At 40.7% G+C, this 15,027-nt stretch overlaps 1 protein-coding gene across 2 annotated transcripts in view; it reads right to left on the bottom strand.

Moving 5' to 3' along the window:
- CPEB4 (cytoplasmic polyadenylation element binding protein 4) overlaps positions 1-8,363 on the bottom strand; it is a 63,391-nt gene extending 55,028 nt beyond the window's left edge. The window contains exons 1-2 of one of the 2 annotated variants that reach the window (XM_063292383.1): positions 7,904-8,363; positions 5,514-7,569 (exon numbers count right to left, since the gene is read on the bottom strand). In XM_063292383.1, coding sequence (XP_063148453.1) covers positions 5,514-6,635 — 1,122 coding nt within the window. In that variant the 5' untranslated portion in view covers positions 6,636-7,569; positions 7,904-8,363. The remainder of the gene's footprint in view (positions 1-5,513; positions 7,570-7,903) is intronic. The other variant, XM_063292384.1, reaches the window with a different exon arrangement.
- Between the last annotated feature and the right edge of the window lie 6,664 nt (positions 8,364-15,027).

Below are 15,027 nucleotides of genomic sequence, written 5' to 3' on the forward strand. Positions count from 1 at the left end.
TTTGCCTTCAATAAGCACTAGGTTTCTACCTAAATGTTATGGTCATCAGCAATATCAGCAGGTGGCAGCACTTGGTTAACCTCGGCTGGGCTAAACAGGATTTGGTCTGGTTAGTACTTGAATGGGAGACCTTGAACGAACGTCACGGCTGTAAACTAGACTAAAAAAAAATCCAGCAGAAATAATTGCCAAACCTCTTGTGTTTTATTGCCAAGAAAACTAAATGGACATGTCCATGAAATCACCTGGAATTACTTGATTTGAGAGCCTTCAATTACCAACAAGCAGCTACCAGCCTTTTATCATTTTGAGGTTGAACCATTTGCTTTTGTCATATCTCAGCTGGTCAACAGAGAAGATAGATATACTACTGCAGAGTTGTTTTTTTTAGCAGGACTACCCTGACATTAGAATTTGCACAAACATATATAATTGGAGATCAAACAGTAAACTGAACACCATGCTAACTGCCCTCATGTTTAAAAGAAATAGTGTATGCATATTTATATTTATATGCATTTTTATTTTTTCTTACCTTTTTACAAGAGGGAAAATGCAAACTTACTAAAAGAAGTTCTAAATCTATAGGTTTTCAAGTTTACATTTCCCCATGGAGAATGCTAGGGTGGGGAAGGAAAGCCTAAGAATACTTGTTTGGACTGCATCAAAATTGTCTCAGACACTTTCTCAGTCATATATTTACGATCACCCTAGTCCATATTTCTTTCCTTTTTTTTTAAGCAATTCCCAGAACAACATGACTATAAATAAAAGGTTCTTATGTAAATTCCAGATTGTGGTTATGTAAAAACGAGGGTGGAGAAAAATGGGACAAGCATGTATTGCCTTATATGAAGAACAGCCACTGTGAACCTAACAACAAAAATGTTGGGTTGGAGCTACAGGTTCATACAATCATGATTCAACTTTAGCAACATCTGTCAAATGTACAGGCGTGCTTTCTTTAAAACAATGAATCCAATTTGAGCCTTCTTGAGAAATAAATAAAACAAATATCCTCAAAGGCAGGCTGATGATCAGATAAACATTTAAAAACAGTTTCACAACTTTTAATCCAGAGCATGGCATTATTATTATCATATACATAGCTAGGGCGGAGGAAAATTAAAACAAAATAGAACACAGTCTGCTGTTCCTGTAAAGTATCCAAATGCTTGGATTCATAGCAATCAACCATTCCTTATGAATTATTTTTCTAGTTTGCTTACCATTCTCATAATTGCTTTCGCATATGAAATAGCAATTCCATTTTGCTTTTCTCTGAACACATACTTAGGATAAATAAAAACAAATTTAGCAAAAAAATAGAATGCCCAATTAAAATTTAATTACTTGATGTATCAGAATCATTACAAACCTCTCAAGCAATTTATTGGAGCCAAGAACATACCACTAGCCTAATTAACACCTTGCTTGCTATCAAGAAGTTATGTACAGATAACCTTGTTTGATTCAATGAAGCTCTCTCTCTCTCTCTCTCTATATATATATATATATATATATATATATATATATTAAATCCTTAGTTCTTTTTTGGTTGAAACATTTCTTTAACAGCTAAATGTTGGAGAATATATGCAGCAGTTACATGTTTCAACTTAATGAATTCCTTCAGGGTAAGTGAAATAAGCATACAGCTATTCATTTTAGAAACTGGACTTCTGCCTACTAGCAAGGATGAGTTTTCCTGTTTCAACCTTAACTGTAGTTACTGCAGAACAGTGTCCCTGTTCTACAAGGAAGTACACTAGCAGGAAAGACATGTTTGCGTATGTGAAAGCATATTTGAAATATAACTGCTACCAACAGGCCACTGCATTCTGTTACAAGTGCAGTGAAAAATAAAGCTATGAGTTTTCTTTTTAAAAAAGACCACTGTAAGTTTCATGGTAATTCTGACACATTCTTTTTCAAAATAACACCATCATGATGAAGTATAAATTTGCATTGCGAAGGAATGTGGTTTTTTTAAAGGGGAACATTTTACCCTAATCTGTTAAATTTAATAGCAAAATTCACTGATAAAAGGAGTAGGAAACAGGTAAAGATTTTAAAAACAATATGAAGTAAAAGTTATGAAGTAAAAGAAGTGTATATTTTCCAGTTTGTCTGAACTTGTGTTCCTGTTTAAAAGGAAAGGTAAAGATAGCAAAGATTTTTTTCCCTGCAAGGAAATACTCTGAGTAAATTATACTTTTATTTGAATCTCACTTCCCCTCCCCCACAGATTTAATCAGTACTTTCGAATGTTCAGAGCACTTTGCATAAAGCATAATCCATTGATCCATGTATTGTATTTTGAGAATTATAAGCAGGTTGCATTCTAAAATACAAAAAGAACAGAAACTAAACATATCAGTGTTTCAACAGTAAGCAACCTATCCTCGGTGACTCCCAGGTCAAAATGTTTGAACCTGTCATATTAGATATACAGTATACATGCTCTTTGCATCTTAAAAGAGGACTGGCCCTTTAAATCAAAGAGAGCATGAACCACGTGCACAATTCCACACCTCTGTGCTTGTGTTCCTGGTTGGGAGCTGCACTGCAGTTTTTACTAGCTCTGCATGGTTTTCTCATCCCTTTGATGCCAAAGTATTAAAGGGAAGAGGTAACGCAGGGACACAAACAAAGCTCACATTATACTGTATCCTATTTCCTGTCAGGGAACCAAAACTGGACAATTCATATTGCCATACCTGTCTTTAAAGACCTGCCACTTGGGCAAATAGGCAAGAAAAACCAACAAGCGCTTTGTAATTGCTGTTTACCCTTTATCTGTGCACTAGGGGGCAACTGCTACTGACTACTGATTTGCGCTGTTGCAGCTACCACAGCCTCCACCATTATCAGTGTAGCACTAGATCCGTGGATGAATCCATTATTTCATTAGCGCCAAATACTTTGTTGGTTTTAAAGCTTCAAGCTTCAAGCTTCAAGGAGCTTAGAGCTCCAGCAAATACAGTGACAGGCCCATTCTCTTTCCCATTTCCTTCCTAACAACCCAGTACAAGAACCCTCATGCAGCACTGCAGCATCCCAACTGGGAAAAACAAGGGCAACAGCCACTATTAGAGGCAGGACTGGGTTCTGGTCTCATATCAATATCCATTTTAACTGCTTGGTCTTCTCTGCTGTCATGGCAAAACTAAGGTCCTGGATGAATAGAATTTGATTCTGTCATCAGTTAAATCAGACCTAGGCACTTAAAAGCTACTAGACTGCATTTTAGTAAAGATGCATCTTAGCATCAAATGACAGTGCTCTTTTTAAACAATCCTCTTAGTTTAAGCATCACACAACTTAATGGGTATCTGCATGAAAATCAGGCAATGATCTTTAAAAAGAAAGCCAGTTCAGGATCCCTAAGCAAAGGCCTTTCTGCATCAGAGTTAATCCCTGAAGGATATTCATGTTTGTATTTCCCGTGGCACCAAGATAAGGCCAGCTTCTCTACTGGGGGATTCTCTGATTATTACATTTACATAAACATTGCAGAATTTACTGAATTTTCATTTACTGAAGAAAAGGCAACTTCTCTATATATGGAAGCCATCTCTGTGTGGAACAAATAAGATTGGCCCAAATCAAGGTATTCTATTTGTTACTTCTGCCAAGATACCATATAGTTTGTGCAGTAATACTAAACATAGCTGAAAGCAGGTCTTATAATTAAGTGTATCAGAGGCAGAAATGAATTGTAGGTATTCCAAGATCTTAATCTCTGTAAAGCTTCATAAATACATTTTTGCCCACATTTTGATTCGAGATAGATAGATATCTTGCACAATCACCTGAAAAAAGAGAACCATTTCATGTGAAAAAGGAGGAAGAAAAAAAAAAGCACTACCCACTTCATGCTGCAAAAAGTAAATGCCAAAGATTACTGGAGAATTTTCTAGATCTGCAATACTCAGCTGTTCTTTGAAGTCCTGCACTTGCCTTCTCAGCACTGAGCACAGGCATTTCAAATTAACATGTACTTCATGAAAATATGTTCTTTTTGCTAGGTACAAAGTGCCAGGTTTGGTTCTGATATGGCCATCACTTAATCCTTTAGAAAAAACAGATCACAGTACATTGCCACAAATATATGCAAGATTGGAATAATAACCCAAAGGGTAACAACTACGTAATAATATTCCAGTATACCAGGACAAAACATTCCACTTGCATCATACCTAGGTTTAAGGCCTTAATTATGAAGAGAAAGGCAATGCTTTATCCTGCCACAGTGTAGTTCCTCCATATTATCACAATTTGCAGAATGAACTACTAAAACAACGAACCAAATCTTGCTGCAGTGAGGCTCAACCGCTACCCCCTGTAGCTCCAGCTGATTCGTAGTATTAGTGGTTTCTAGATTTTTTTTCATGAATTCTCATATTGCTTCCAGAGTTTATTATTATTTCATGATTTCTGTTTAAGATGCATGAACTAAAAATAAAATACAAGACATGTCCTCTGGGTAGTCTAACCCAATTATAAAATACACTTAGTTTTCTAATACTGTATTTGATAAAATTATGGGTTTTGCCTATTTACCAGTTTTCCAATTACAACAAAACTAGGTCACAGCGCACATCTGCTTATACCATGTTGAGAAATAACAAATATTTTAAAATCTTGTTTTTTCACCAATGATTTTTAAGGTTTTGGTATCCTAGTATAAAATTACTGAATGTTCAAACCTAATCACTACTAATAATCAAATGCAATATGTTATTGTCAAGATTTTCACTGCATTGTTTAAATGGCAATTTCTAGTGGTAATTAATGTTTATAAGTGGAGAGAAAAAAATCGTACTATTGAAATTCTCAGCCTATTTCCTGATAGCAAATGGCCACCCTCCAATAGAAAAACCTCTCTGAAATAGTCCACATCTATTTTTAGTAATGACTTATAATCTACCACTAAAATATATTGCCCTTGCTAGCAGACACCAGTTCAACATTTTAAGACTGTTATTTGACCTGGATTTAAAATATAAATATAAATATATATATATTCCAATCAAATTGAAAATGTTTGCTATACAAAGCTATAGATATATTTTCTATAGTTTTAGGAACCAGTAATTCTTTATTGCACAGAATGCTATTATTATGTTTAAAAAGGAGCACAGTTTCAACAGTTTTTGTGCTTTAGGATTTTATTCATCCCAGTTATAAGGATGATTCCAATAACTGCTCTTGCAGTTTTTTTATTGATCAGATAACACTGATTTGACAGCAAGCTAACTAGATAATAGATTTCCTATTTGGTTTTAGGTATTTCTCTGACAAACACTATACTGAGCATCCATGATTCAGATATGAGCAACCATGGCATGAACTGTCACAGGATGAACTACACATCTAGGTGCATTTTTAAAATCAAGTGCATTTTTAATATTTGAAGCAATGCAAAAAGATAAAACCTTGCAATTTATGCAGTCTTTCCTAGATCTCTTTATACAGCATTCTATCTAATATTAATAAAATGATCTCACCTGAAAGGGAAAGATATTGTCAGCTCTGTTCAAACTGTCTTCCATCCAAGATTTTGGAGCAAAAACGGAACTGGGTCGTGCATACTTCTGCAACTGGATATGATTACTTGGAAAATTCTTCTTCAGGGGTGAGATGGAGTTCAGGGGTGTTATTCCTCCATTCAGTCCCCTGCGGTGATCTCGCCCTTGGGACCCACCCCACCCACCACATCCACCACCAGGACTCCATGAGGAAGATGGTGTAGGTGATGGGCTTTGGTAGCTGCTCCATGGAGAGGGTGGTTTGTTAAGATTATTAGCAAGATGAGGCAGTTGATTAAAAGCAGCATTTCTATGTGTGAATGGAGGTGGATGAGGGCTTGCAGGAGACCTCCTCTGTTGTTGATGCTGATTGTGATGATGTTGAAAATGGGGGTGATGAGGGTGGTGCTGAGAGAGGGGTCCAATCTGAGGGGAAAAACTACCCCCAAAACCAGGACTGACATGATGTGGAAAATTCTGAAACAGCAGAGCACCGTTATTTGCTGAAGCAGGAGGGACCCCTCCCTGGTGGAAGAAACTCGCATCTTCATTTATTATTGTTGAAGACGAAGGAGCTATAGCTGCTGCTGACCAGTTACTGAAACCAGTCAGAGAAGATGCAGTAGATGTCAGGGGCTGGCTTGAAGTACCTAGCCCTGTAGCCTCTTGATAATCAAATCCTGTTAACACTGGCGACTCTATTCTTATTTTCTCCTTCCCATTGCCATTTTCAGAAGAATTATCCCCCTGGTTTTCTTCAGATTTAGCTTTCTCAGAATCAGGCAGCATGCCTGCTTCCTGACTTTGACTAGGGGAAAGCTGCTGTTTTTCTAGGGAGTCTTGTTTTTCCTGTTGTTGAGTTTTAGATTTTTCTGACCCCAGAATCTCATCCTGAATATTATGGGCAGCTGGAGCAGGAAAAAGCCAAGCTGACCCAGCACTACTGCCATTGGCAGCTGTGTTATTTATAAAAGCGGCAGGATTGGGGGCTGCATTTTGATGGTGATGTGGAGGCTGCAGATGTGGATGAAATCTGACTGGAAAAGCTGACTTATTCCCGGTGTTGTTCTGCACTAACACGCCAAACCCGTAATCCCCCATTTATTTTATTTAGAATCTGAATTCCTCCTGGAAAGAGAAAAAAAAAAAATCTTTAAATGGTTTTCTTCTACTAAAGCAACAGAATAGAAAGTATCTTTTTATGACAAACTTTCTTCCTACCCACTTGAGATATCTGATTTGGATTATTTTTCCTGGATTCTTATAAGTGAGATCACTTAAAATATTGACATGGGTCAATTTGTGTTCACTTCCTTCCAATAGCCAGAAGGAATGGAAAGTAAATCTTTGGTTAACAAAATAAGAGCTTTCCTTTTTTAAAAAGGAAATACACAAGAATGAAGTGGGGATGAAAGAAAGTTCCAGGGAATTTTTTTTTAAAAAAAGATATATATAGATATATATAGATATAATATATATTAACTTTCTTGTCTTACCAACTGCCTCAACCTGCTCATGTACACATTAATGAAAAAAAGATACCATGTCATCTGGTACTCCTCACTCCTTCACAGCTCCAAAAATATATTTAAATCTGGAATCATTTAATAAATTCTATATAATCTAATATATATCTGTGTTCTACTCTAACAGTCTCTGCTGTGGAAAATGTAAAGATTTTAGCTCAGGATTTCTTTAGGGAAGCGATTTATATAGGAGAAACTTCCCTCCCCCCAACCTGTGCTGCTACTGCCTTTGCCTGTAGGACTATGAATAGTATGACTTATGCGGACGCCCTTCTGACAAGGCCTTTCTATCTCAGGAGGGAGGGTGTGAGGATTTGTTCCTTTTTCTGATCTCTAGATATTGGCATTCAGTGAGTGCTGGGTGTATGTGTACAGACTGAGTGGAGCAGGCGAAGGGTGGATTCTTGCTGCTGCTGCTGCTGCTGCTGGCTGGGTGGGTTCCTGCTTTTTGAAGCTCGCCTTCTATTATGATCCGATATTTGCGTGTCCTTCAGATGAATCCTGGCTGCCTGCAGAGGAAAATTTTCACCTCAGAAAATCAGTAGTCAAGTGTCTGGCGGGGGCTGGAGGAAAAATACCTGGACAGCAGAAGTTAAGACATTTTTTTTTAAGCCATCAGCAGAATAATGTATTGGGCAAAAGCAAAGGGAGGGGGCTTGGGCTCAAATCCATATACTGAGAATATCTACGAAAGGGAGGGGGAAGCTTCCTTCAGATGAGCTTTCTTCGACGGGGAGGGAAGGAAATACAGGTCTGATGCCGCCCTTGCTCTCTCAGAGGTAGGAGCTCGCACCAAAACGGGGATTTTCACCGCCACTACCCGCGCAGAGGGGAGGACTTTACCTCTGGAGGGGAGCAGTCTCCGCCGGGGAGGGGACGACGCTGGCGGGGAGCCGGACTCCTCTCTCCCCCATGGGAGCCGGTTTCTCAAGGGAGGAGGGTCACGAGGATCACTTAGTGGCGAAAGCGCAGGGAAGGGCCGAATCAAGGCTGGCTCCTGTGGAGGAGGAGGAGGAGGAGGAGGAGGGTGAGGGAAAGAGGAAAGCGGTGGCGGCGGCGATAGCGGTTCCCAGGGGTCCTGCCTTTCCTCCCGCTGCCGATCCTCGGGGGCTGCGACTGCTTCTCCTCCGCCTCGGCTCCTCCCGGCGTCGTTCTTTGCCCCTCATGTAAAACAATCGTCGATCGGGAGAGCGGAGGGAGGCTCCTATTAAATCGCGAGGCGCTGGGCTATACTGTCAATACGCCGGTGCGTCAGCCCGGCCCGGCCGCCTCAGCCACCGCCGTCGTCTCCACAGGACCGAGCCTCCGATCGAAATGACAACCAGCTGGAGAGAGCAGCGCGACACTTCCGGTTCAGAGACGCTCCGCCCCCCTCTCCCCCTCCCTTCTCTGGATGAGCCACGCCCCTTCTCCCTCAGCCGCTAGGCCGCCCTTTCCTAGCCAGAAGAGGGACTGAGAGAGTCGGCCTCCCTTTTACATAAGGGCAAATAGGTCGGCGCTGCGTCCGCCATTCTTGCTTCGGGCATTTTCTTTCCCTCAGAGAAGCTAGGCGGCCATGTTGGATTAGGTAATGAAGCCACAGGGACTGTGAAATTTATAGTTTGGTCTAATCTAAGCAACCATTTTTGCGTATGGCAGGCGTCAGCTTTTCATTGGCTAAAGATTTCTGAAAGTCAGTTTATTTGATGGGGTGGATATTTTAAGCGACGCATCCTAAGAACTTTCTGGGTATAAAAGATTTCGCGATCTGTCGTGAAGTTGTTCTTGATAAAACTGGCATACGTTTTAAAGACGTCCCAGGGCTCATCCCAGTCGTAGCTCTTAGGCAACGACCTGGATGAGTCCTTGATAAAAATATTTCGTTGTAATATAACATTTTCCTTTGTGATTTTGGAGAGACTGTAGAGAGGGTCACAGCTCCCCTTAGGAGTTTAATATTCAGAGCAGTGGCTTCTTAATTCCTTAAAGTCCGTCTGAGTAGGTATACACCCATTATTTCTGTTGGGCTCTTTCATCAGCCAGTCTGATGTTCTCTAGATAAGGTGTACTTTGTACTTTGACACCTATTGCTCTTTAATTGTGGGAACTGAAGTCCAGCAGTTTGGGAAGGCTGCCCCAGTAGGGAGGACAATCTTCCTAATATTGCTCCAACCCTAAACAAAAGGAATATCTCTTCATCCATTTTGAAGTTCCTGTGAAATTTATGGTTTGGTCTAGTTGAGTTAGTCACACACAGGGTAAGTCTGGCAACCATGGCATTTCCGTAGTATGGACCAATCTGTTTGACATAACATATATTTCTTTCCTCACCAAAACGTGTCTTTTAAGATGCCAAAATGAAGAATCACCATTGCTAATTTAACTGCTCTAGAAATACTACTCTCCTCTTTTCAAGCCAGCCTCTCATGTTATTATTACCCACAGTCATCATACATTCAGAGTTAACAAGCACATCTGTGAAGAAGTCATTAAGTTGGCTTTTGTAATGTAGTGTTGCTGAATAAACGGATTGGATATTACATCTGCCAATGTTCATCACTTAAATTTCAGCACACCTTTGGCACCATGTTTCGGTAATTGGCTACAGAACTTCTGGACTTTATTATCATTATACACAACTGAGGTCGGGCATTTCTTGTTTGCTCCTGTTTGTGTGGGAAGTATTAGGCCTTTTTAGGACAAACTGTATATAAATATCCAAGACATGCTGGTACATTTAATTGCACAGATGACTATATCCCGTGATGGAAATTAGAAGTTTCTTTGTTTATAAGTATTTAACTATCAACAAGCAAACTGCCATATTTGATAATATAAACAAAATTAAGAAAACTTTTGGGAACAGAAAAGCTTTCAGATAGACAACCCCAGTGCTACTAATCAAGAGACACTGTACAGTATTGTCACCTTTTTCTTACCACCTTTTTTGAGGTAAGAAAGTGGATTTAAGTAGTAGGAAAACATAGAAAGATTACAAATAGAAGATGAATATGACAGGACCACCCATACAAGTTTGTGAAACGGGTGATTATACAATAAAATTCTCACTTATTTTATATTATATTATAATATTATAATATAAAATAAGTGAGAATTTTATTGTATAATCACCCGTTTCACAAACTTGTATGGGTGGTCCTGTCATATTCATGGTATATTATTTTCCTTTGTATATGTGTTGTGTTTGTGTGTATGTGTATACGTACACACACACAAACGTTGCACTTAATGATAAAGTACAATCTGAATGGAAAAGATCTCAAGTTTAATCCCTAGTGTATCAATGAATGAGTAAGAAATAATGGGGAAGAGTTTCTGTTCAGCCTCTTTTTCTCAAAGTAGCCTTTGAGACAGTGTGAGCAAATATGAGGCAGCTTCCTATGCTATTATTTGGGAATCAGTATCAAAGGACATCTTCCTTAGAGCTTTTCCACGCAGCTGAGCTGAAGGGCCATTTTTCTAGTCTTGGGCTAGTAGAAAAAACTACTGGCATGAAATTTGCTGCCCTATTGCTGATCCCTATCCTGCCTCATATTGCTTCTCTTCACTTACTGTGAGTCACCTAATTTCCCTCCAAGGTAATAGGTGAAAAATGCATAACAGACTTCACATACCTTGAAGCTTCCCTTGAATGGTGGAATAAGGAAGAAAATTCTATATTAACTTCCAAGAGTAATTGGCTTAAGCCTGTCTCACTTGTATCTCACTGGGGATGAGATAAAGGCCATTTCATGATGGGAAAAAATGGTTGCCAGGGCATGTTTGTGTTGTGGTTCTGTGCAAATGGGGAAAGGCCCTTGCACAGGACTAAGTGAAAAAGGTTACGTATTTCAGGGTGGGGAATATTTATTAGCCTCCTGGACTACTCCCAGAGCTGGATGACATTATTGGCTTAGACTCCCAACCTGAAATCCTTTTCCAAATGCTACTTCTCAGAGTCAAATCGCTGTAAACTTCCCTGTGCATGAAAATCTCATAAATCTACTCTTCTCCATTTGCAGATCAATCTGACCCTGAGGGACTGGAGTTTGCGGAGGGACCTTTACCTAGGCCACAAGAAGCTCAATCAAGAGGCTTATAGGCCACATCAAGCCTATATAGGAAGGAGGTTCCCTCAACTCTGCCATATGTTTTCAGTGGATTGTGAAGAGTTGATCTGTATACCACATGTGTATAAAAGGTCATACTGAACATTTGGTTTTCAAACAGTTCTGAAAAAGTCCTCCTTTTTTGAAAATTCAAATATGGGATTGTCCTGGTAACAAATGTCATAATTTACCTCAAGGCTCTCTACTGAAAGACAAAACTGTACTGATAAATAAAATGAACATTTGCTCAACCTCAGCAATTTATGGCATTGGTACTTTTTAAAAAACCCAATAATGAGGTATTCAAAAATGGTAATATATTCAGATTCATTAAAATAGTAATTTTATTCATAAAGTAGCCAGACTAATAAACAAAAATTAACCGATGTAGAAACAACCTTTTATCTTGTTGCAGCAGATAACCTCGTTTCAAGGAATATGTTATATGTAGTAGCGTTGTGTAAGAATACTGTATGTTCAAGGTTTTCTTTTAAATCATGTATTAAAAAAAAGAATGAACATTCTCCTAATCCAGTAACATTGGGGCAACAAACTTACTTTCTCCCTAACTAACAGCTTTGCCATACAATCCTGTACATGCTTACTTGGGAGTTATTGTTATTTACTTCCAAGAAAACGTATAATTATGTGGGTTGCAAATAATTGCCATCAATCATAGTTATCTGTAGTTGTTGTCCTGCCTAAGTAACCCCCTGTATTTCACATAAGCGTACATGAAAGAGACATGAAAATCTCACAGTGACCACTTCTTTTATACACTTTAAATCTACTTTACACTAAGCAATCTTACCCTACTGAGCCTTAAAAAGTTGCTACTCCTTCTCCCTCTGTTATCATTTATGCATAACTTACCACACTTTCATTTTCTTCGAGGTCTTAACTTGTATTTTATTACAAGTATTGTAACTTGTATGTTCACTCCAAAAGACTTCAAAGCAAATCATACTTAGGACTGGGTTTTAAGTATCTCCACAGATAACAGCTGGAAAATGAGATTATGGTTAGAATTTCCAGTCTTCATATATGCTGGCCTCTTTAAGGCCATCTATTTCCAAAGTGACTGTCATGTTAATCTTTCACAGCAAAATCAAAACAAGAGTTTTGTGGCATGATATACCCAGTGCATCTGATGAGAGGACTGGGTTCCAGGAAAGTAATGCAGTAATAAATTTGTTAGTCTTTAAGGTAACCCAAGCCCCTTAATTGTTACATTTTTATTCCAAACATTTTTCAGGTTTCTTTCTCTGTCAGTCATAGCAGAATATTCTATATTCACTTACTGAATTCAGAGTGGTAAATTCCCCATTAAAGATTTGTATTAAACGTTCTATTATTAAAGAAAAATAATAAACAGTCATTATTTTGATTTCTATCTTGATTGATTGACTGATTATGTGCCATCATGTCAGTGTTGACTTAACAACCACACAGATAGATTCTCTCCATGATGATCTGTCCCCAAACTGGCCCTTCAGGTCTTCCAACAGTACACCCACCACTGCTGTAATTTGAGTATATCTACCTTGCTGCTGGTTGTTGTCCACTTCTCTTTCCTTCCACCTTTCCCAGCATTAGACACTCTTCCAGACAGCTAGATCTTCATCTAATGTGTCCAGAATATGATAATTTGAGCCGTGTCATTTGTGCCTCGAGTGACAACTCTGGTGTTAGATCCCCTTGATCAAAGGATTCGCAGAACCCCTTACTGGGGCATCTGCCATCGTTTCCTTCTCTATGGGTGTAGACTCTGTGTCGCCAGATGGGAGGGGGTGTGAGGCTGGAGTGTGAAGTGGATTATTATGGCTATGGAGGACATCAAGGACAGTGACTTGAGATACACCACCTGGAGGGGAGCGGGGGTGACATGCTTTCGTGGGAAAGGGAACCAGTTAAGGAAATGTAGTTTTAAATCTAGGTTTGAGCGGGAACTCTCCATTCGCAGCTTGACCTCTGTACCATTCATTTTGCTTCATTAAAGCAGTTAAAGGAACACAGCCTCCTGACTGTTATTGTGTGAATGCTCAAATGAACAGGTGCTGACGTTAAGCTGCGAATCTCTTGTGTTCGAAAACTCTTCCTGAGAAAGTAACTCAGCTGAGAGTTAACGAAGCATGCCGAAACACCGGAAATCCCGAGCAAAGCAGCCATCGCCTCTGCCATCACCAGAGAGGACCGTGCTGTATGCAAAGGTGGAAGAAGGAAAAATGGAGTCGGAAGAAAGCTCAGGGAGCGGGGAGAGTGAGAGAGAGACGGAACCCTGACTCAATACTACGGAGTTGGAGACCGCGCTCCTCTCACTCGATTTCATGCAAGAGCCTCAGACTCCAAGTGTGATAATAGAGGAACCAGTGATGGGACCTTCACAATCAGGTGCCAAGGAAGAGGAAGGAAGGGCCCCTCCACCTCTGGATGCACAAGTAAGGGTGCTGAGCCTGGGACCGGGGTCAGACCACAATGGGACACCGCAGGAAATGTGGGGATTAGAGGCGAGGATGACTGCTATGGAAGTGGTGCTGCAAAAGGTATCAAGAACCCTTGAGACCATGGCGTACCCTCTAGCAGAGATCTCGACCCAGCTCTCCAGAGGGGCATTGCCTGACTCGTGGGGAAGAGGCTGCATGCTAACCCCGACCCAGGCTTCGAATCCCCTGTGAGGCGCTGATGGAGCGGAGGCCACCAGGAGAGCCAAGGTGAGTGGAGGAGAGCTGCAACCAGCGAGACACCTGCAGTGGCTCCCAAAGAGATACAAGTCAAGTTCAATGGTGACCCTTGACAGCTGGCGTTCTTTTTAACCAACATGTCCGTCTACATGAAGGAGTATGGGTCCTGCTTCCCCACCGAATACAAAAAGGTGAGCCACGAGGCTCCGCAGAACCACGGTGGAGTGGTATGTGCAGCTGCACAACGCCATGGCCCCAGAGCTGAACAACCTGTGAGATTTCATGAAGGCACTAAGAATGCGGTTCGAAGACCCACTTGATAAGATGAAGGCGAAGGCAGCCACCCAGCAACTTAGGCAAGGGGGGAAAAGCATGGCAGAGTATGCCATGGAATTCAAAGCCCTGGCTGGAAAAGTTATGGACTGGTCGGAGACCACCAAAGTCAACTACTTCAAAGGGGGCTTGCAGCCGGAGATTTTAAGATGGGCGCTCTGCCGCGGAGACCCCCCTACTTTGAAGGAGTGGATTTGTCTGGTGGGGGAGGTCGAGAATACGCAATACCACTTTCAGAGACAACTCTGAGCGCAAGCGACGGGGAGAAATACCGGAGCACCGGGGCAGTTCCCCTTTGCCCAGCAAAAGCTATTCCACAACAAGAAGGATCCTAAAGACCGCACCTGGAAGAAAGGCGGCTGTTTCAAGTGTGGCATTGAGTGGCAGAATGCCCCCACAGAGAACCCGATGCCCCCAAGGGAGGAACCAAGCCAACCAAAACCCCTCCGACTAAACGCAAGGCAACTGCTGCGACAGTGATGGCGCATCGAGACCCAGATGCAAAATTGTGATGGGGTCAAGCGAGGACTCTGACCAGGAGGAGCAGAAGCCGGCAGGAAACTATTTTCACCTGTTCTAAATTGCGCCAGCGAGCAGGTGGAAATCTCTGGGCGCAACATGCCTATTTCGGAAGAGGAAGACAAAGAAGGCCGTCTGGTGAGTGATGATTGCCCCACCTTGTTGGTCAGAGTAGAACTAAAAAACTTAAGAATCTGACACAAAGCCAATTTGACAGCGATGTTAGACTTGGGGTGTATAAAATGCTTAATACACCCCGCTTTAATTAACATGCTAAGCCTCAAAACTAAGAGACTTAAGCAACACATCATTTTTATCCAGATGGATGGTTCTATTGCCCACGGGG

The sequence above is a fragment of the Candoia aspera genome, chromosome 2 (genome assembly GCF_035149785.1).
Source record: "Candoia aspera isolate rCanAsp1 chromosome 2, rCanAsp1.hap2, whole genome shotgun sequence".
In the NCBI taxonomy this organism is placed as follows: Eukaryota; Metazoa; Chordata; class Lepidosauria; order Squamata; family Boidae; genus Candoia; species Candoia aspera.